This window comes from Vulpes vulpes, chromosome 12 (assembly GCF_048418805.1).
Source record: "Vulpes vulpes isolate BD-2025 chromosome 12, VulVul3, whole genome shotgun sequence".
In the NCBI taxonomy this organism is placed as follows: Eukaryota; Metazoa; Chordata; class Mammalia; order Carnivora; family Canidae; genus Vulpes; species Vulpes vulpes.
The window spans coordinates 135905695-135925637 of record NC_132791.1 but is presented as its reverse complement, the minus strand read 5'-3'; the positions used below and the strand labels follow the sequence as shown (position 1 = coordinate 135925637).

Sequence of the window (19943 nt, the reverse complement as noted above, 5' to 3'; positions counted from 1 at the left end):
CTGTCATCTTAATCCATTTTATTAAAATAATTTTTTTAAAGATTTTCTATTTATTCGTTTCAGAGAGCTAGAGCACGAGTAGTGGGAAAGGAAGGGAGAGGGAGCTGGGAGCCCGATGTGGGGCTCAGTCCCAGAACCCCGAGATCATGACCTGAGCCAAAGGCAGACGCTCAACCATCTGAAACACCCAGGTGCCCCTAAATTTTTTTAAGATTTATTTATTTGAGAAAGGAAGAGAGAACATGAGCAGGGGGCAGAGGGAGAAGCAGAAGCAGATTCTGCTGAGCAGGGAGCCCAATGTGGGACTCGATCCCAAGACCCTGAGATCATGACCTGAGCAGACGCCTCACCAACTGAGCCACATGCACCTCTAACTCATTTTATTATCTTAGGTCCTCCAAGTCCCTTTATTGCCAGGCTTAGCATCACCGAGCGAGCGTGTGCTTTCCCGAGGAGGATGCATCCTTGTAGGGATGGATCTTCAGCTCTGTCACGGTGTGTTTAGATTACAAACCTAAACAGAAATTCTTGTTTTGAGATGTCTTCTAAGTCTCCTTGCAGGAGGACCCTCCCTCCCTAGGTATGATACATCCTCCTGGGTGTGACAGAGATTGGAATTTTACCTACAGGTCAGTAATTAAGGAGAATCTTATCCTAGAGCACGTGGCAGATAAACCAGCCTGCACACAGAGGATTGCATTCTCTCTCCAGAGACAACACCCTCTCTCCAGAGACCTGCCCCTGACCGGGCAGGTTGCTTCTCAGAGTGAGGGTGACGGTCCTCCTCTGGATATTTTAAAGTTGATGTGTTTTGTCACATGACAGAGGGGACAGTGATTGCCTCCTTGGGCTTGCCACCTGCAATGTTTGGGCACCATGGTGGGCTCTTTGAAGGGGTGGTCCATTCGGGAGGCTTTGTGCTCATCCTTTTTCTCCAGGAAACAGAGGAAAAGTCTTCCCTCTGGGCTCCCTCAGCCCACCCAGGGGAGAGGGCAGCGTCTTTGTGTGTCTGACTCCCTGCTTTGGAAAGAGGAGGCAGGGGCGCCTGGGTGGCCCAGTCGATTTAAGCGTCTGCCTTTTGGCTCGGGTCATGATCCTAGGGTCCTAGGATCGAGTCCCCACATCGGGCTCCCTGCTTGGGGGAGCCTGCTTCTCCCTCTGCCCCTCGCCCTGCTTGTGCTCTCTCTCTTTCTCTCAAATAAATAAAATCTTTAAAAAATTAAAAGAGGAAGCAATCTTTGGTTTTTAGAACCCACTCCCCCCAAAAAAGAAAAATTAGTGGTATCCGCTGGCCACTGTGACCAGATGATAAATGGAGGCTGATTGGGAGTCTGGGATCAGAGAGGCTCGGTGAGCCGGGGTTTGTGGGTGCTCAGACGAGGCTTGGAGACCTGATCTGGGTGTGCCCTCAAGGAATCCTGTGTGGGTGTGTGTGTGGGGGGCAGTGGCAGCAGAGATCCTGATGAGGTTTAGAGCTGCCGGTGGACTTCCTTAGCCTCGCCCAGGAGAGAGTAGCCAGGGTAAAAATACAGGCAGGCTGCTCCCTCATTCTGGGTGTATTTGGTAGAGGTGGGGACGGGGGAGCCCAGCTCAGGGGAGATGTTTAATTTGGGGCTTGGCCAGAGCATTGCCAGGCACTCCTGGGGGCCTCCAGAGGCTGCTGTGGCCTGAGTCCTATGCCCTTTGCCCCTGACTAGGACCAAGGCCTCCCAAGACAGGTATGCTTGAGCGTGGATGGGAGGCAGGGCTTGTCTGAAAGTTTGTTTCCCAGACTGGTATTCCCTGGCCCAGGGCTGCTCTTCTTGTCACGCAGCCCCTCAGTGGACTCCATCGTTCCCCTTTCCTCTTCGGGTGACTCCTCCAGGAAGCCCTCAGGGCTCTGCGGCACTCTTTGGAAAAGCTCAGTATTTCGTGTTGCTCTAGGGGGTGATAAACTCAAGTACAGGTCTGGTAGGATTCCCAGTGGCTCACTGGAGGCTGGTTGGGGGGCTTCGTTCTTCTAGGTGGCTGGCCCGCTTTATTATTAGTCTTGGGGGAGATGATCTTTCTGCGAAGCGGGAGAAGGTGTAAATTATGCTTCACTGCAGATCGTCAAGACTTTATATATATTCAGCTACAGCTGCAAGTCTGGCAAACGAGGACCAACATGAGATGCGGGGAGGCTGGGGAGGGCTGTGGTGTAGACGCACGGTGGGAGTGATCGATACAGAGTCACCTGTCTTTGGGTTTCTCCTAGTTTCTGGGGGAGGGCGTGGGGGACGTGGTTCTGGGAGGGGTGGGGTATACCCAGTTGAGAAGGTCAGAGGGAAGCAGTCTGAAGGTGATGCACCGCCCCCTGGGAGGGGCAAGTTTTCAGTGAATCCGATCCTTATAAATGTTTCTGAGCCAGGAAACCCCAGGCATAGGGCTAGTGTTTCCATGCCCGCATGATCATCTGTGGTGTCCTCGGAAGCCTGAGCACAGCACAACCCCCTCTGTTGGTCTTCCTGTTGCCCCGAGTGCCAAGCACCCCCACCCCTGACATGGGGACACACGTGGGTGTGCACACACTGCCCCTGACCTCCCTCCCTGGCCTCTTTGCTTGCTCCCCTGGCACGCACCCACACCACTGCACCTGCACCCTTGCAGAGTTGCTGCCTCTGGCTGGAGTCCCTTTGCTCTCAGGGCAGCCTGGGGCCTGAGCATCTTCATCCAGACCCAGGCCAGGTTGGTCATTCTTCCTCTGGCTTCTGTAGGGCACCTCCTCAACTCCCCTCTCCACCCAAGAGTGAAGGATGAACGATGACTGGATGTTCCATGAACTGGTCTTCTCTCTCGCTGCCCCATCCTGCTTCTCAGCGGGGCTGCCACAGGGGCAGCGAGGTGTAGCCGAGGGGTCCTTGGACAGCCACTGGGAGCCCCAGAGTCTAATTGGAGGACCTCCTACCCCACACACCTCTAGGCTCTTGACCTTGCAAAATTCATCTAGAATCTCTGACCAGCTTCTTGATGGGTCCCTATGAGTGCTGATGCCCATCCTGCTGGCTCTCAGGTTGCCTGGAAGCATTCTCAAGGTGACCGTGGATGTGGACGTGGTTTGAAATTCCAGGGTGAGCAGGTAACGATGTATGGCCTATTCAGAGAGTCTGTGCAGGAAGCGAGCAGCTGCCCACAGACCCCACTGTCCCCACCCTCCCTGATGGTCTCGACTCACCTGCTCAGCCCTCTGCTGGGTGGTGTTCATCCCCCACTCTGCCCCCAAATTCATACTCTGAGCCCTAACCTCCGGCACCCCAGGAAGTGACTAATTGTGTAGCTAGAGTCCTGAAAGAGGTGGTCATTGGGTTACAGTGAGGTCCTGTGGGTGTCATCAGAAGAGGAGATCAGGATGCAGACATACAGACAGAGGGAAGACTGCATGAAGGCACAGGGTGGGGGGAAGGCAGCCGTCTGCAGGCCCAGGAGAGAGCCCTCAGGAGGAACCAGCCCTGCCGGCCCCAGCATCGCCCACTTCTGGCCTCAGAACCGGGAGACCATAGATTTCTCTAGTTTATGCCTCTGATCCTGTGCACTTGGTTCTGGCATCCTGATCTGAGCCCTGCAGGACCCTTAGGCCCTGGATTTGGGTGGGAGACTTCTTTACGTAGTTCAGTGTAGCATCACAGCCTTGTGTACACGGGGGCACTGGCTTGTCCGGTTTTCCTCCTTTGCATACGTCCCTAGTGAGCCTGCAGTGTGTTCCATGAGCATGTGTCTTCTTTGTCAGCTTGTGAGCCCTGAGAGTGGAGCTGTGTGTCCTGTTGGTTCTCCTCACGGTGGTTCACCCCACGGTGTCCCCACATAAAGGCCCATCTCAGCTTCAGGATGTGCCTTCTGGAAGAATTCAGTCTGTAACAGTGGCCCAAAGTTAAATTCTTTACTCTGGGCCTCCAACCAGAATTTTTAATTAAAATATCTGGTTTTCTGCATACACGTCTCTGCTTGGTGCTCATGCCACGTGGGGACGAGCGGGTGTTCCTACAGACCCATGTCCCATGTCGTCTCTAACCTCCGCTTGGCTGCCAGATGTGATTAACATGCGTTAAGATCAGAGAAGAAAGCTTCATTTCTTAGTTTCTGTTTCCACTTGGCAGACTGAGCCACGGATTATGTTAATCTGCCCACGGGTCGTACCAGCCGATGAAGCTGACCGTCGTTGCTAGCGTCTGGAGGGTTAGCTCAGAGAGGCCGGGGGTTTGATCTCTCCAGGGTCCATCACACCCGTGACAGGGGCTGGCTCGGGGCTGGGGGCACTCAGTCCTATTTGGGGGAGTGAATGTTTCCATCGTTATAAAGGACAAATGAGTAAATGCAGAGCGTTTTCCTGGTGGGATCAGCTGTTTTTTTTTATAGGGATGGCAGCCCTCAAGGAAGGCATCCCCGTAGCCATTCCATCCCTCCTTTATCCATCAGCCCCCCACTGGTCTGACATGCACAGAGGGTCCCCGATTTGGGGAAACTCTTTTTTTTTTTTGGCATTAAGACTCTTTGGCGCTTTCCTATTTCTCTACCTCTGTATCCAATTTTCTTCTTCATCTTCTTCTCTGTCCCCTCCCTTCAGAAAATTGGTGGTAAAACTCCTATCACAGAACCTAGTGGGGTGACACCCTCAAGAATACACCCCAGTGATGTTTGGGACAGTCACGATGTGGTGGGATCTAGTTACAGGGCAGTTTCATACCCCCGCACCCCAAAAGGACACCACAGACCTATGCAGGGGTCACACCCCATTCCACTCTCTGCCCCCCCCCACCCCCAGCCCCTGCCAGACCCTGATCTGTTCTCTGGGTCTGTGGAGTGGACTTTTCCAGGCATCTCAGGTCAAGTGGAACCACGCACTATGTGGTCTGGTTTTGTTCGCCTGGCACGATGTCTTCCTGTTCTGTGCATGCTGCAGGGTGCGTCCAGGCCTCACACCTTCTGGTAGCTGAGGCCCGTTGTGTTGTAGGCATACAGCACGTCTACTCATGCCGCCATCAGCCAGTGCACGTCGTGTTGCTGCCACATTTTGGCTCTTCTACCACATTCTTTCTGCTTCTCTAACGCTAAATGCAGACGCTAAATGCAGAGCCTAGTCATGTGTGTCTGTCATGAGTAAATAAATAAAATCTTAAAAAAAAAAAAAAAAAGAAAGAAAGCCTTCGAAAATCAAGGAGGCAGATTCTCAGTCCAGTTCTCTCAGCACATGTGTGATTTTCATCCAGCCTTAGTTTGCTCATTTGTAAAATGGGCATAAAAGTCTCTGCCCTCCTGACTCAACCCTGCAGGCTGCTGTGCACAGCCCTGGAATGTGAGCGTGAGTTCTCCATGAGCTGGAAAGGCAGAGTCAGAGGGTGGTTTTTCACCTTCTTCATTTTCCCTTTGATTTTTTTCCCCTCACTTTCTCCTCTGCTTCCCTTTTTCCCCTCTGTTCCTGCATGGATGTGTTTAAATCCCCTTTCACCGGCTTCTGCTGGCCTGTCCCTTCAGCTGGCCTGGGGGATGCGGTGGGTGGCATCCTGTAGGGCTCCGTGCTGCGCGAATGGGGGGAAGCGTGTGGGCATCTTCTGCGTCTGGCTCAGCTTTGGAGACTTCTTTTTTCTAAAGATTTTATTTTAGAGACACAGAGAGGCAGAGACACAGGCGGAGGGAGAAGCAGGCTCCCTGTGGGGAGCCCGATGTGGGGTTCGATCCCAGGACCCCGGGATCGCGACCTGAGCTGAAGGCAGATGCTCAATCCCTGAGCCACCCAGGCGCCCCTGGCTTTAGAGACTTCGTTTGCACACAGCTTGCGGCCTTTCGCAGTCCAGGAAGTTGCCAGATCCATGGATACTTGGGCAGATATTAGAATCTGCGTAAACAGCCCCAAGGGACACTTGGAAAAAAGTGGCAGATGGAGGCGTGTGCTGTTCTTGGTGTGTTGCCTCGTAAATGCTGAATTGATGGTCTGGTCCGTGTCATCCCAGCTGAGGTCGAAACTTCTGGAAGGCAAGAACACTCACTGGCTATCTTGTTTCTTCCACTGGTGTGTGCTTGCTCGCAGCGCCCTTCAGAGAGCTCCAGCCCTAAGTGATAGCGAGTGCATGAGATCACAACTCGGTTTGCTTAGACCACTAGCGGTTCCAGGGGACTTTCATGTAAGATTTCTCACTTACCTTCTCAACAGCCCGGCCAGGTGGATTCCGCTTCTCAAAGACACACGCTGAAGGCTCAGAGAGGGTGAGGAGGAGCTTGCTTAGGATGCACAGCCAGCCAGGGTTTGCAGCCCAGCTCTCCGCCTGGAAGAGTGCTTTTGCACCGCCTCCGCCCCTCCCTCACAGGGGTTTCACAGCAGATAAAAACCATGTGGCGGCACTTACTTGGGAAGATGGGAAACGAATCCTTGTGCGGTTGGACCGCGTTCCTTACGGAGATTTTTGTCTTAGAGTTTTCAAGTTCAGGAGAAGTTGTGTAGCGGTTGCAGGTGGCCTTCAGCGATGACTCAGTCGGTATGGATTCCTCTTTTTGCAACCGACTTCAGAGACGCTTTAAGGAAAACCGATTTCCTGCTAAATTGGCGTGTTCCTCATTTGCTACCAGAGGGTCTGATTTAAGGAACTCTTGTCATTTGTGGCGACAGGAGCAGGGCCAGCTCAGAATGCTGCTGCAGCTTGGGATCGGATGCTGAGTTCACTGCTGGAGCTCGGCGTTGGATGGAGTCGCTGAAAAGTCTGGCTCCAAAGGGGTCTGGTGGGAGGGGTGGGGGTGTCAGAGGGAGCGAGCCCAGGGAAAGCTTGCCTGGAGGAAATTCGGTCAAGATGTTCAGTTTTATTTTTTTAATTTTTTAAAAAGATTTAATTTATTTATTTGAGAGAAAGAGAGAGAGCGAGCGCACAAGCAGGCGGAGCCGCAGAAGGAGAGGGAGAAGCAGGCTTCCCACTGAGCTGGGAGCCCGATGCAGAACTCGATCCCAGGACCCTGCGATCATGACCTGCGCTGAAGGCAGATGCTTCACCAACGGAGTCCCCCAGGTGTCCCAGAATGTTCAGTTGGAACACCTCTGTTTTTTTTTCCACATCAGAAGAGGAAAAGACTCTGACCTAAGTTTTAGGGTTTTCTGCGAATAGGGACATGGCCAGATTCTAGATTCTCTGGAGACAAAAACAGGTGCCTGGCAGTTCAGAGGGGCTTTTGCCCTTGGCTGGGCCCTCAGCAAATCGCTGAGTTCCAGAAACCTAGGACACGGGTGGTATTTGCTAGCTCAGCCCCAGATAGTGCCCGTGAGCCTTTGAGTTGTTCAGGGACTGTGCGTTGGAGGGGGTGGGACAGGGATATGGTTTTTTTAAGCTTAGAGACTTCTCTGAGGTGAGAGAATTGCTGGATACATAAGACCGAAGGTTAAAAGGACACCTTCCCCTTTGGCTCGTTAACAAGATGAGGAGTTAATTCCCTGAAAGAAAGCTGACCCCGCTATGGCATGCACCCTGAGAAGCCAGAGATACAGTAGTGAATAGAGTTCACATGCTAGTTGAAGGCTACAGACACTAAACAAGACTACGAAAGCTGTGGGGTGATTAATTTTAAATGGGACAAAACAAAATTTTTTTTAATGGGACAGTCAGGGGAGGACATTTGAGCAAAGCCCGGGAAGATAGGCGAGAATGTATATGTGTGGATCTCTGGGACGAGAGCATTCCAGCAAAAAAGTACAAGGCAGAGCAAGTGCAAAGGCCCTGTAGTCTGGGCAAACCTGGGGTCCACGAATAGTAGTGAGGTCAGTGTGGCTGGGGGAACGTGAGTGTGTGTAAGTGTGGGGGGGGGGGTGGGAGGGGCCCAGGGCAGGAGGACATTAGAGACCTTCAGGAGGACCTGACTTTTACTCCATATACCAGGAGAGTCATCGGAGGGGCCATTGAACAGAGGATTGATGTGACCTGACTCAGCACTGACAAGGATCTGTTTGGGGGTTTGTGGGGGGGTCCCTGGGTGGCCCAGTTGGTGGAGCATCTGACTCTTGATCTCAGCTCGGGTCTTGATCTCAGGGTTATGAGTTCAAGCCCCACGGATTTCGGGGGATGCAGGCAGAGCTGGGAGCAGGGATTGAAAGAGGGTGAGGGATGAGTGCACAGTAATACAAATGAGGGATGACGGTGAGTTGGTCAGATGATGGTGGCAGTAGACATTGATGTGGTTGATGCAGTTGGGTTTTGGATGCATTTTGAAGGTAAAAGCAATGGGATCTGGGGATGGATTGGATGTGTACAGCTTGAGAGAGAACTTGAAAATTCCAAGGGTGTTGGCTTAAGGAACTAGAAAGAAGGAGCTGGTATTAAATGGAAAAGTGAGGGGTGCCTGGGTGGCTCCGTCCGTGAAGCTTCTGCCTTCAGCTCAGGTCATGTTCCTGGGGTCCTGGGATCAAGCCCCACGTCCAGCTCCCTGCTCAGCAAGGAGTTGGCTGGTCTCTCTCTCTCTGCTCTGCCTCCCTGCTCGTGTTCTCTCACTCACTCTCTCTCTGTCTCAAATAAAGTCTTAAAAAAATACCAAAAAAAAAAAAAAAATGGGGAAGGGAGGACTGGAAGGCATGGGTTTTGGGAAAAATATCAAGAATTTATTTTGGCATGCAAAGTTTGAGATTCTATCTACTCCAGTGATGATACTGAGTAGGTATTTGGAAAGGTGAGGCCTGAGTCCAGGGGAGTGGGCAGCAGGTGTCACTCTGAAGTCATCATGGTAACTTGGTGTTGGTCTTTGGGCTGCCATATTGGATGAGACAACCTAGGGTGTGGGGTGGGCAGAGAAGAGAAGAGGGCCAGGGGTGGGCCCCAGAGGTGCTCCAAAGGGGGTGAGGGAAAAACCAGCTGCAGTGGAGAAGGTCGAGCCAAGAGGTGGGAGGGGAAACCAGGAGACCAGAACATTCTCACTGGGTGCCGAGAAGGTGGCTCACAGTCACTGGGACATGGGGGCTCTGGGGACTTAGCCATCACTACGGGGCACCAGGAATGCCCCCAACAATAGCCGAGGGTAAGGTTTACAGCCTCATGGGGATTACAGAATTTTTTTCCTGCTGTGGGCATCCTTTCAAATACAGATGCAAACAGATCCACGTGGCCCGAGTCCATGTTTGCATTTCTGCATAATCCCACCCAGGCCTCGCTGACTGTCCTGTCCACAGATAGTTTGGGGGTGAGGGTGGGGGGATAGACTGTCTGTGTCATGTGGTGCTTGGGCGGGGGTGGGGAGAGAATCTTTTAAATGATTAGCTTTTAATCACATAAATAACATGTGAATTAAAACAATACATCTGCCATGGGGAGGAGTCAGTTCTTGGACGCGATGTCGCAGCGCTGACCAGGGATTGCTGGTGGCCCATCCGGAGGGTCACAGTACACAAACGGATCAGCGATTTATCTGTGGTATTAAAATTTCACGGTGGTCAGGGAGTGATGAGGAGAGACGAGTCTTCAGAGGCTTCTTGGAGAGCGTTGTCCTGGTAAAAAAGAAAAAAAAAAGGTTGAGAAGCCAGAATTCGATTAACCCGTTGCCCGCCTCCCAAGCGCCTGGTGAAAGTAGATCCTAATGATTTGTGGGTTTAGTTCTTCATTGAAATACATAGCAAGAATGTACTTTTTAAAAAAGATTTATTTATCTTAAAGAGAGAGAGAGAGAGCAAGCAAGAGCCGGGGGAGGAGCAGAGGGAGAGAGAGAAGCAGACTCTCTGCTGAGTGAGGAGCCCAACACGGGGCTCAATCCCAGGACCCCGGATCTTGACCTGAGCTGAAATCAAGAGTCAAATGCTTAACTGACTTAGCCACCCAGATGCCCAAAGAATGTTTTATTTTATTTTATTATTTTATTTTAGTTTTTTAAGATTTTTATTTTTATACACGAGAAAGTGATTTTTTTTTTTAAAGAAAATGATGGCCTGTTCTGCTTCGTGAGTGAACCCAGCGTGAGAATTGAACCCTCAACCCCGAGATCAAGAGTCACTCACTCTTCCGACTGAGCCAGCCATTCGCCCCCCGAGAGAGTGCTGTCATTTAATTTCTTCTCGCCACCCCTCTCACTAACCTATCTTGAAAATAATTTCTTGTTAGTGCATGCACGTCAGTGGTTATTCGTAAAAGCCTTATGCCCTTCTGCGGTATGGATGCGGCATAGTTTATTTTGTATTTTGTATTGATGGGTGGAGGGTTTCTGAGGTTTTCTCTTTCTCTCCCCCCCCCCCCCCCATATCTCCCTCCTTTGCTGCAGTTAAAGTTGCTGCTGTAGCAGGTGTGTGTGTGTGTGTGTGTGTGTGTGTGTGATTATTTCCCAGAGGGTCAGGGTGGGAGGGGGTCCGCTGGGTGATGGGGCCAACAGTCCTCTGATAGGGCTGCAGTCTTAGAAATGGGAAGTGGGTAGGGGGACAGCTGGGTGCTCAGCTCGCTTCAAGCTCTGTGACAGGCCCTGGGGCACCTTGTGTCCTTAATCTTTCTGACAGCCATAGAAGACAGGACTGTTTTTCATGCTGTGCTCTAACTATGCAGAAATCAGAGTTTTAAGAGTGCTAAGATGACTTGAGTAAGTGGAGGAGGGAGGATGCAGAGCCGGGGGATGGGGGGATTCTGTCCACAGTGCCCAGGGTGGCAGGCGCGAATACCATGGGTGGTGGTGGGGGTCCTTCTGGATTGACCGAACCCCAGGGCGGCTGCCGGATGATGCTTACGGTGGGCCGGCCTCTGGCTTTATCAATAGGCCGCTCTTCTTTCATTCAGTGAAGAGTTCCTTGGTTTTCAAATATTAGAGTGCATGAGGTTGTTGTATCATCTCAGGCTTTCACTCACTAAGCAGAATAGGCCATCATTTTCTTTAAAAAAAAAATCACTTTCTCGTGTATTAAGTAAAAAAGCAAGCTGCAGAGTGTGCACGGTAAAATTTCGAATTTATGTAAAAACAGATGTGCATGTGTGTGCACATGAAAAGGAAGATCTACAGGAACACGCGCCGGAATGCTAATGGTAGTTCTTGCTGAGTGAAGGGATTGTGGGAATGTATTGTGGCTTTTGTGGTTTTTCTCCAGGTACCCCCTCCCACCCCCATCCTTGGTTTCCTTCAGATGATATATATATGGATATTGTTATTGGAGAAATGAAAGACCCTGGAAAAGAGAAGTCAATAAATATTTCATTCAAAAGTAAAAGGAAGCGCTGGAGTTATTCACAGTAGCCGAGGTATGGACACAACGTAAGTGCCCATCAGTGGATAAAGAAGTTGTGCCTTGTGTGTATTAAACGTATAGAAACGTATACTTTTTCTGTGTATGTAAATATATAAATGCATAACGTATAACATATATGTTACAAATGTGTATATTTATGTCACACTTATATAAACAATGGAATATTATTCAGCTATGAGAAAGAAGGAAATCCCACCATTTGCAATACACGGATGATTTTTTTCTTTTTTAAGATTTTATTTATGGGGCACCTGGGTGGCTCAGTGGTCGACCATCTGCCTTTGGCCCAGGTCGTGATCCTGGGGTCCTAGGATCGAGTCCTGCATCGGGCTCCTGCAGGGAGCCTGCTTCTCCCTCTGCCTATGTCTCCACCTCTCTCTCTCTGTGTCTTTCATGAGTAAATGAATAAAATCTTGAAAATAAAATAAAATAAAATATCCTTTTAGCTTTGTGCTAGTCTTTGTATTCCTTTCTAAAGCATTTTTTAATACTTAGACATTATTTCTTTAAACATTGTCTTAGGTTTTCCTTTCTAAGACATTTTTACTGGGCAAATAACATAGGCTCTTCCCTTAGAACAAGCTGTGGATTCATCGAAAAACACAGATTGATTGGTGTGGCTCTGTTTTCCACCACTGTGCACCTCCCCACGAAAGCATAGTGACACATGGTCGGCAATATAAAGAATGAGATTTAAAGAAAAAAAGACCTCGTAGAGCAAACTGGGACTTTTACAATTCCTTGAGTTTTTTCCCCCCTTCTTTTCTCCTTAAAAACATCAGAATATAGGAGCTCTCCAGAGCACTTGTCAAGAGTGAGTGTGATAGGGACCCCAGGACTCTCGAAGGATTAATGAAGTAGCAGCCAGAAGCGGTTCACACCATTCATAAAATATGCAACTTTCTAGTAGAGACAGAGGGGGGGATTCATGTGATTTTCCCCCCCTCCTCTGAAACAAGTCCACCAGCCCCCCCAACACAAGGCTGTGTGATTCTAACCCTGAGCAGCTCCTGCTTGCTCAGGCCTGGCTGCCAGAGTGGGGATGAGCCTAAGCCAAGTCACTGCTCTCATTGGCACCTCTGGGAGGGGGGCGGACCCACATGTGCCCGAGGGTGTTAGCGCCCCCCCCCCCCCCCCCCCCCCCCCCCCCCCCCCGAGCGAGGGCCCCTGGAAGGATTCTGCTTGGATGCTGGGAGGGCGTGTCAGGAGGCCAGAGCCACCGTGGAGCACTCGGCTGCAGTGTGTGGGAATGTGAGGCCGTGGGAAGCTCGAGGTCAGAGTCTGTGGCCTCCCTTCCCTGTGACCCTTCCCGGTGACAGGGTGACCTTCTGTTGAAAGGCAGAAGGCAGGGGATGAGGAAGAAACCTGCTGTCATTGGTGTCTGTTGTTTGTTGTCTCCTATTCTCCCTGTTTGGGTAAAAATCTCTCAATTTTTCTATGGAGGACTGAAGGTGCGGTGGATTCATAGACAGTGAACAGTTGGGTTGGGGCTGGTGCCACCCCTGAACTCCTACACATATGACCCAGGCTGGGCTGACTCTCCCCGCCCGGCCATTGTGACCCAGGAACAGATATGTGACTGCAGCTGGTCCCCCTCCCTGGGACCTTTTGCTGTACATTAGAGAAAGACATGCTCCTGACATTGTTAAACTAGTAGGATTATAAACCTGGAGCTGCCATGAGCACTTTTGCTGATACTGGGGCAGCATCTGAGAATGAAGGTAGCATGAAAGAAAGCAGAACTGAGATAACAGAGGTGCCTGGGGGGCTCAGCAGTTGAGCATCTGCCTTTGGCTCAGGGCGGGATCCCGGAGTCCCAGGATTGAGTCCTACATCGGGTTCCCCACAGGAGTCTGCTTCTCCCTCTGCCTGTGTCTCTGCCTCTCTGTGTGTCTCTCATGACTAAATAAATAAACCTTTTTTTCAAAAGAGAGAATCTTAAGCAGACTCCACGGCCAGCATGGAGCCTGACATGGGGCTTGATCCCACGACCCTGAGCTTATGACCTGAGCCGAAATCAAGAGTCAGATGCTTACCGGACTGACCTCCCCAGGTGCCCCTCACCCTGTGATTTTAGTCTGCGTCTCTCTGGTGCCTAATGATGCTGAGCACCCTGTCATATGCTCATGGGCTGTTTGGATTTCCCGTTTTGTAACCTGTTTCAGGATGACTTTGAAGATTTGGGGATTTGGGGGGTGGGAGGGCGGGATGAGGGAATGGATTGATGGGAGGGCCCCAGCAGTATGCCTGTGACGATATTATTCCAAGGTGCCTGCCTCTAATTGAGGGTGTTTTCACACACACCCGCCCCCGCAGCAAGGAAGTGCTGATGTATTTAAAAACGTATCCCCAAACTGCATAGAGTGAGTGCACACTTTTTGAAGGCTGTCACTTGAAGCCTTATCTTTTCATCATTTCCAGTTATATAACTTTCTTTCCAACGTGTGTCAGTCTGGCAGGAGGACTCAGAATCACGAGCCGATTTCTAAGGAGATTTGCCCAGCAGGCTGCCAGAGGAAGTGTGGTTCAGAGCTCTCTGTGTTCACATCAGACTTGTTCTCTTCTTGCTGCTGGAGCAAGGGTGGATGTTCTCAGGGCCGGTGACAGAAACGGATCTTTTAAAAGTGACTTCCCCGCTCAGCTGCCAGGTTGGATGGGCTTGAACTTGGGGTCTCGAGGCCCCGTCCCTGGCCCTGCTGGAGGTCCAGCGCTGCAGGTTTGTCGACAGTGAGGATTTCCTCCTCCTGCTCCCCAGGGCCCAGTCTGTCCAGTCCTGTGACCAGGCACATGTGGCCTTGTCACGAAGAATCGGCTCTGGGGGAGGTTGGAGGGTGGAGGTGAATGGGGACGAGATCACCCACGGCTTCATGGAGCTTTCTGTTTCTTATCAGTTGTCATTCGGTGAAGAAGCTACTGGTTAGGGGGAGGCGGTCCTCAGAATGTGATGCCCAGGCCTGCCAGAAAGCCTGTCTTGAGTAGCTGTTGTGTCTGATTTCTGCCGTTGGAGGGTGTATCTGTCCATGAGAGTCCACAGGGGGGACAGTTGTGGAGGTAGTGGGGGATTGATTGATCAATTGATTTTTATTTTTTTTTGAAGATTTCATTTATTTATTCATGAGAGACATACAGAGAGAGAAGCAGAGACACAGGTAGAGGGAGAAGCAGGCTCCCTGTGGGGAGCCCGATGTGGGACTCGATCCCAGGACCCCAGGATCATGCCCTGAGCCAAAAGCAGATGCTCAACCATGGAGCCAGCCAGGTGCCCCACAGCCATAAGCTTTAAAATAATGCTCAGCACAGTGGAACCAGGCAATCCTTGTTACCTATTAATATGATCGTTATTTAAAAAAATACCCATTGCTCGGGGGGCCCCCATTGAACCAGCATGCCCTGGAGGTTGGGTGTAGACGTGAATGTATTTTTAAAGCTCACTGGGTGTTTCTAGGGTGTTGTGAGAGTGGGGAACCACTGCTATATGGCTTCACCTTTAGGCTCTCTGATACTGGAAAGGACTTAGTTGAGCAGTTTTGGGGCGGGAGTGAGAGGCAGAGAAGACTGGTACCACCAGGGAAGAGAAAATGGGATGGAAGCCATGATCCAAATTGATCCTTGAGATAGCTGTGGGAAACCAGCCAAGGAGACTGGCTTGAGTTTGCTTCTAATTGGAGGCTGGCCATTTGTCACAGAGACAGCTATTTGAAACTTACCATTTACACATTAGTATGAATAAGTTTATTAGGACCTGTGCAGTCTCAATAGGGCTGAGTGGGACTGGAGCCTGAGAACATGGGTATCGGGAAAGAAGGGTGTTGGGGAAGGGAGGTGGAGGGGGAACAAGGCTTTATTTATATTTCAATGTTTTGTTTCTTTTTTAAAAAAGATTTTATTTATTTATTTATGAGAGACACAGAGAGAGGCAGAGACACAGGCAGAGGGAGAAGCAGGCTCCCTGCGGGGAGCCCGATACAGGACTTGATCCCAGGACCCTGGGATCACGACTTGAGCCAAAGGCAGATGCTCAACCATGGAGCCACCCAGATGCCCCTTGTTTCTCTTCTTGAGGAGTCCGTGGGGAGTAGAGGAGCCGCATGATAATGGAACTTACTTCATAGCATTTTTGGAAGAATTAAAGGAGTTAATACATGTACATAAATTAGAACAGTGGTCTGTGGGCTTTCTCTGTCTTGTTCACAAAACATTATGTAGTACTAATTTATTGTAAAAAATTTTTGGTGGGCGCCTGGGTGGCTCAGCGGTTAAGCATCTGTCTTCAGCTCAGGGCATGACCCTGGGGTCCTGGGATCGAGTCCCCCCGCCCCACACCTCCCTATGGGGAGCCTGCTTCTTCCTCTGCCTGTGTCTCTGCCTCTCTCTCTGTGTCTCGAATGAATGAATAAATAAATAAAATCTTTAAAAAATTTTATTTCATGTAGGTATGTAAGTTCTCTGCCCAACATGGGGCATGAACTCACGGCCTGGAGATCTAGAGTCCTGTGCTTATGGACTGAGCCAGCCACACCCTCTGGGTTTTCTTTCCTAATTCCCCCCCTTCCTGCCCGCCCCACCAACCCTGCTGACTTCTTATGGGAACTTCCTGTATCCTGGCTTGGCTTGTCTGGTCCTCCTCTTTCTGATCCTGCAAGGCCTGCCTCCGAGAAGTCTGACCAGCCATCCTCCAGTGGTGCAGGCATCTAAGATGCACCTGTCAGATACAACCCTCCCTTGGCAGTTGTTAAGTGTATGTGCTGAGACTGAGGTCCTTGAAAGCAGAGACCAATTCTCTCTTTTGGGATCCTACCACAGTTTTTAACATGGTCCCTTGTGCCCCGGGCAGTGAAGTCTAAAGCATTGAGATATGGGGAATGTACCCTGGTTCACATCTTGGCTGTGGGATCTCCAATGAGTCACTCCATCTTGGGTGGGCCTTCCTTTGCCTCGTCTAAAATTAAGCTGGTAATATTGGGAGCTGAGAGGGTTAAGAGATAAGTGTATATGGAATCAATTCTTCACTTGGAAGTGATATTATAGAGACTGAGGGTACTGTTCTTAATCCTCCCATGTTCCACCAGAATGCCTCAGCCAGGGCTGAGCACATAATAATGAGAGACCATCCCTGCCTTCCGGGAGGGAAATGGTTTTTCCCCTTCCAGGGCCAGGACTTTTCAGTTGCAAGTGGCAGAAATCCAATCCACAAATTTCAGCCAAAAGAAAGAGGGGAGGGGAGGTTAATTTATGAGCTCCTATTAGTGGGTGGAGTTCAGGCATGACTGGCTCCAGGGACTCACATAATGTCAATGGGGCACCATCTCTCACCTCTAACTGGCTATCCTCTGCAAGTGGACTCTCCCCAGTTACAAGACGAGACAAGTAGTAACATCCTCTCAGCTTAGCAATCTCCCTTGGGGAGAGGGGTCTCCCCCCTCCAAATAAGAGGATATCTTAATAGGCAGATCAAGACAAAAGCTACAGCAGTTCACTCTAGAAAACCATCATTTGCCCCCCAAGAAACCCCATGCCCATTAATAGTCATCCCCATTCTCCCTCCCTTACTGCCAAGGAGCACGGAGCTACTACTGCCCATCCCTATGGATTTTACCTATTCTGGGCATTTTATATAAATGGAGTCACCTGCGATGTGGCCTTTTGGTTTTTGCTTCTTTCACATAGCTTGGTGTTTCCAAGGCTCATCCACGTGAGAGCATCTGTGAGTAGTACTTCCTTCATTCCTTCTCATGGCTGAATAATATTTTTTTGTGTGGCTAGAACACATCGGAGGTACCACTCATCAGCTGATGGCCATTTGGGTTGTTTTCATTTTGGGCTGTTAGGAGTAACACCGCTACGGATGTTTGTGTAGGGGTTTTTGTGTGGACACGCTTTCGTTTCTCGGTGAGATTACAGGGTCCCGTGGAGACTCTCTGCTTCTCGCTCTGATGAACTACCAAACTGTTCTAGCTCTTTGACCCATAATTCTTTTTTTTTTGTCTTCCAAGATTTATTTATTAATTTGAGAGATCATGCAAGCAGGGGCAGTGGGGCAGAGGGAGAGAATCTCAAGCAGACTCCCCGCTGAGCGTGGAGCCCAACACAGGGCGGGGGGAGCCTCGATTCCAAGTCCCCGAGATCATGACCTGAGCCGACATCAAGAGTCAAATCACTTAACCAGCTGAGCCACCTGGTGTCCCCAGTCTGTAATTCTTAAATGTCATTTATGGGAGCTGCAAGGCTATACCAATGTCTTCATTCTTTGGCTGCTGTATCCTCAAATGCTACCAGATGGGTTATGGTGTGCCCTTAGACACGACCCTCTTCTCTCAAAGCTCACATGCCATGCACAACCTTCTGGCACAGGACATTGGCTTGTGGGTGTCCAGGGTGCCCGACGGATGCAGTGTCCTGGGGGGGACCCCTGCCCCCCTCCACCACAGTGATGTTTGACCCGCAGTAAAGAGTCATCTGAGAGAGAGGGGTGAAGAGTCCAGGGTAATTGAAACCAGCAAAGCCACCCCTGCCCTGACACCAAAGTGCAATCAAGAAATTACAAGACACAAACCCCAAATGATTCTTTTTTTTTTCCCCCCGAATGATTCTGACTCTCTTTCCCAAGCTCCAGTGTCAGAAATGCCCATTTTGGCTTAATAAGGTTTCATGAGCTCTGGGGCGTATCAGGTGTTCTCACCTGTGATGAGTGACCGGTGCTCACGGCACCTCTGTGAGCTTGGGTGAGCCGTTGGTCCTTCTACCATCCTACTTTTATGACTGAGGACACAGGAGCCTTGGCATTTGGGATTTGCTCTAGGTTATGAAGTGACCGTTAGCTCGGGACAGATTGAGCATTCACATCTCTTAGCTCTGTACTGTTCTGCTATGAGCTCTTGGCAGTATTCGTACTTATTTAAAAATCTAGATAAAGCTACTCTGATTTTTTTTTTTTTTTTTAAAGAATCACATTAGAGAGTTTGAGCTTGGCTTTGGGTCGCTTTGATAAAATCACAGTTGGATGTTTGACACGAGGGAGAGGAACAGCCATGTGGACTCCCCTTCCCCCAACCCACCCCGCTCCCATCCCCTGTGCACAAACACAATTATCCAATATATTTTCAGAAATCTGGTATGCTATATTTATGCAAATGAGGTTTCCTATCCTGCCCGGCTGGTCCTAGAGTCTCACTTTGAGCCCGAAGAGGATATATGAGGATGTTCCCGTTACTTTAAATAGCTCATAAATTCCAAACTGGTAGGTAGTCTCAGTGGTGGGATCGAACCATTTACAGAAACTTCTGGGATGTTTCTTTCAGTCTGTTTGAAAAACCAACTTATTTGGGGTGCTCAGAGAGTTTTTGCAAATTCAGGGAAGCCGTTGTGTATTTATACTTCACTGGGATTAAACACATGGACACATACATCTCTACTCCACAAAAACAATAAAATAAACCCAAACCTCGGTGTTGCGGCTTTGCCTGGAAGTATGAAAACAACTATTTATTCATGAGCCAAAATCCAGACGCATCCACTCAGTGGATCTTGTGCAAGTCTGATGAACAAAATACTTTAAAATGTTTCCAAGTGAGTTGGGTAGGTATGGATAAGTATTTTGCCATTAACACATTAAAAAAAAGAAGAAGAAGAAACTGGATGTCTTAAGATTGGATGAGGGCTTTTTGGCTTCCTCCATGCTCATGGAAAGTCTTCACTTAATAGGTGGATCTCAGTTTAGCACGCCCAGAGGAGCATGGATTCTGGAAGAGCGTGTCCTAAAATAATGAAATTTTATTGTCTTGCTGTAGGAAAACGAGTGTTTTTTGAGCTGTTGCCCCTTGACGGTGATGTATGCAGCCTGTTCTAAACCGAGGTGGTCAGTTTCCACCCACAGTGCACTGAAGCTGAGCAGGCCTCGGGCACCCAGAGGGCCTGGGAATCTGCATTTCTGGCGAGTTCCCAGTGACGCTGCTGGTTTGTGACCGCCTCTGAGTAGCGAGGCTTTGGAGAATTCGCTCCTTGTCTCTCTTCTCTCTTTTAAAGATTTTATTTATTTATTCATGAGACCCAGAAAGAGAGGCAGAGACCCAGGCAGAGAGAGAAGCAGGCTCCCTGCGGGGAGCCTGATGTGGGACTCGATCCCAGGATCCTGGGATCACACCCTGAGCCAAAGGCAGATGCTCAACCGCTGAGCCACTGAGGTGTCCCCATCCAGAAGATGTTCTTAATGAAGGCTCCAGACTCCACCAGCCCTGTTCTTCCATTTTGTATCCATGTTCTTTCCATTTAACACTTGTTTGGGTCGCAAATATCTTATAAACCAGCGTTTGTCAGGCTTGGTTCCCAGTGAGTGTCAGATGTGCTGTTTTGCTGGAACCGAGCAGGGGCAGGTTTGTAAGTGGACTTCCTGAGTTTGGAGGGGCCCCAGATACCTGTGCTCTCTTGGCACCCTCGTGGATGCTGTTCCTCAATCTGTCCTCTGTGGTTACTGCATCCCTGAGATCCCTCCTCTGTAGGTTCCAGGCTTCCGTGATGAATGCCTTGCTGGTTCAAAGGGCCTGGGGCTCACACTCTGGACCCTTCCTTGGACCAGCAGGGGCAAGTTCTCATCATCGAGATGGGATGGTTCTTGCTCCTACAGAGACAGAATCATGTGCCTCTCCCCTTTGCTAAGCCCCAGGGCTTTGCTTCTGGATTGACACCCCTTTGAAGGAGAGGAGATGGCCCTCATTTCTGGGGGGCTCAGAAGGCATAGCTGGAAACCCTTGGC

At 50.0% G+C, this 19943-nt stretch overlaps 1 protein-coding gene across 2 annotated transcripts in view; it reads left to right on the top strand.

Moving 5' to 3' along the window:
• The window catches only part of GAS7 (growth arrest specific 7), a 209607-nt gene that overhangs the window by 15284 nt on the left and 174380 nt on the right, over positions 1-19943 (top strand). The window contains exon 1 of one of the 2 annotated variants that reach the window (XM_072730353.1): positions 13566-13910. The exons of the other annotated variant lie outside the window; for it this stretch is intronic. Within the exon in view, the coding sequence (XP_072586454.1) occupies positions 13848-13910 (63 nt within the window). The 5' untranslated portion in view covers positions 13566-13847. Of the gene's footprint in view, positions 1-13565; positions 13911-19943 lie in introns of those variants that run through there. 2 annotated transcript variants of the gene reach the window in all.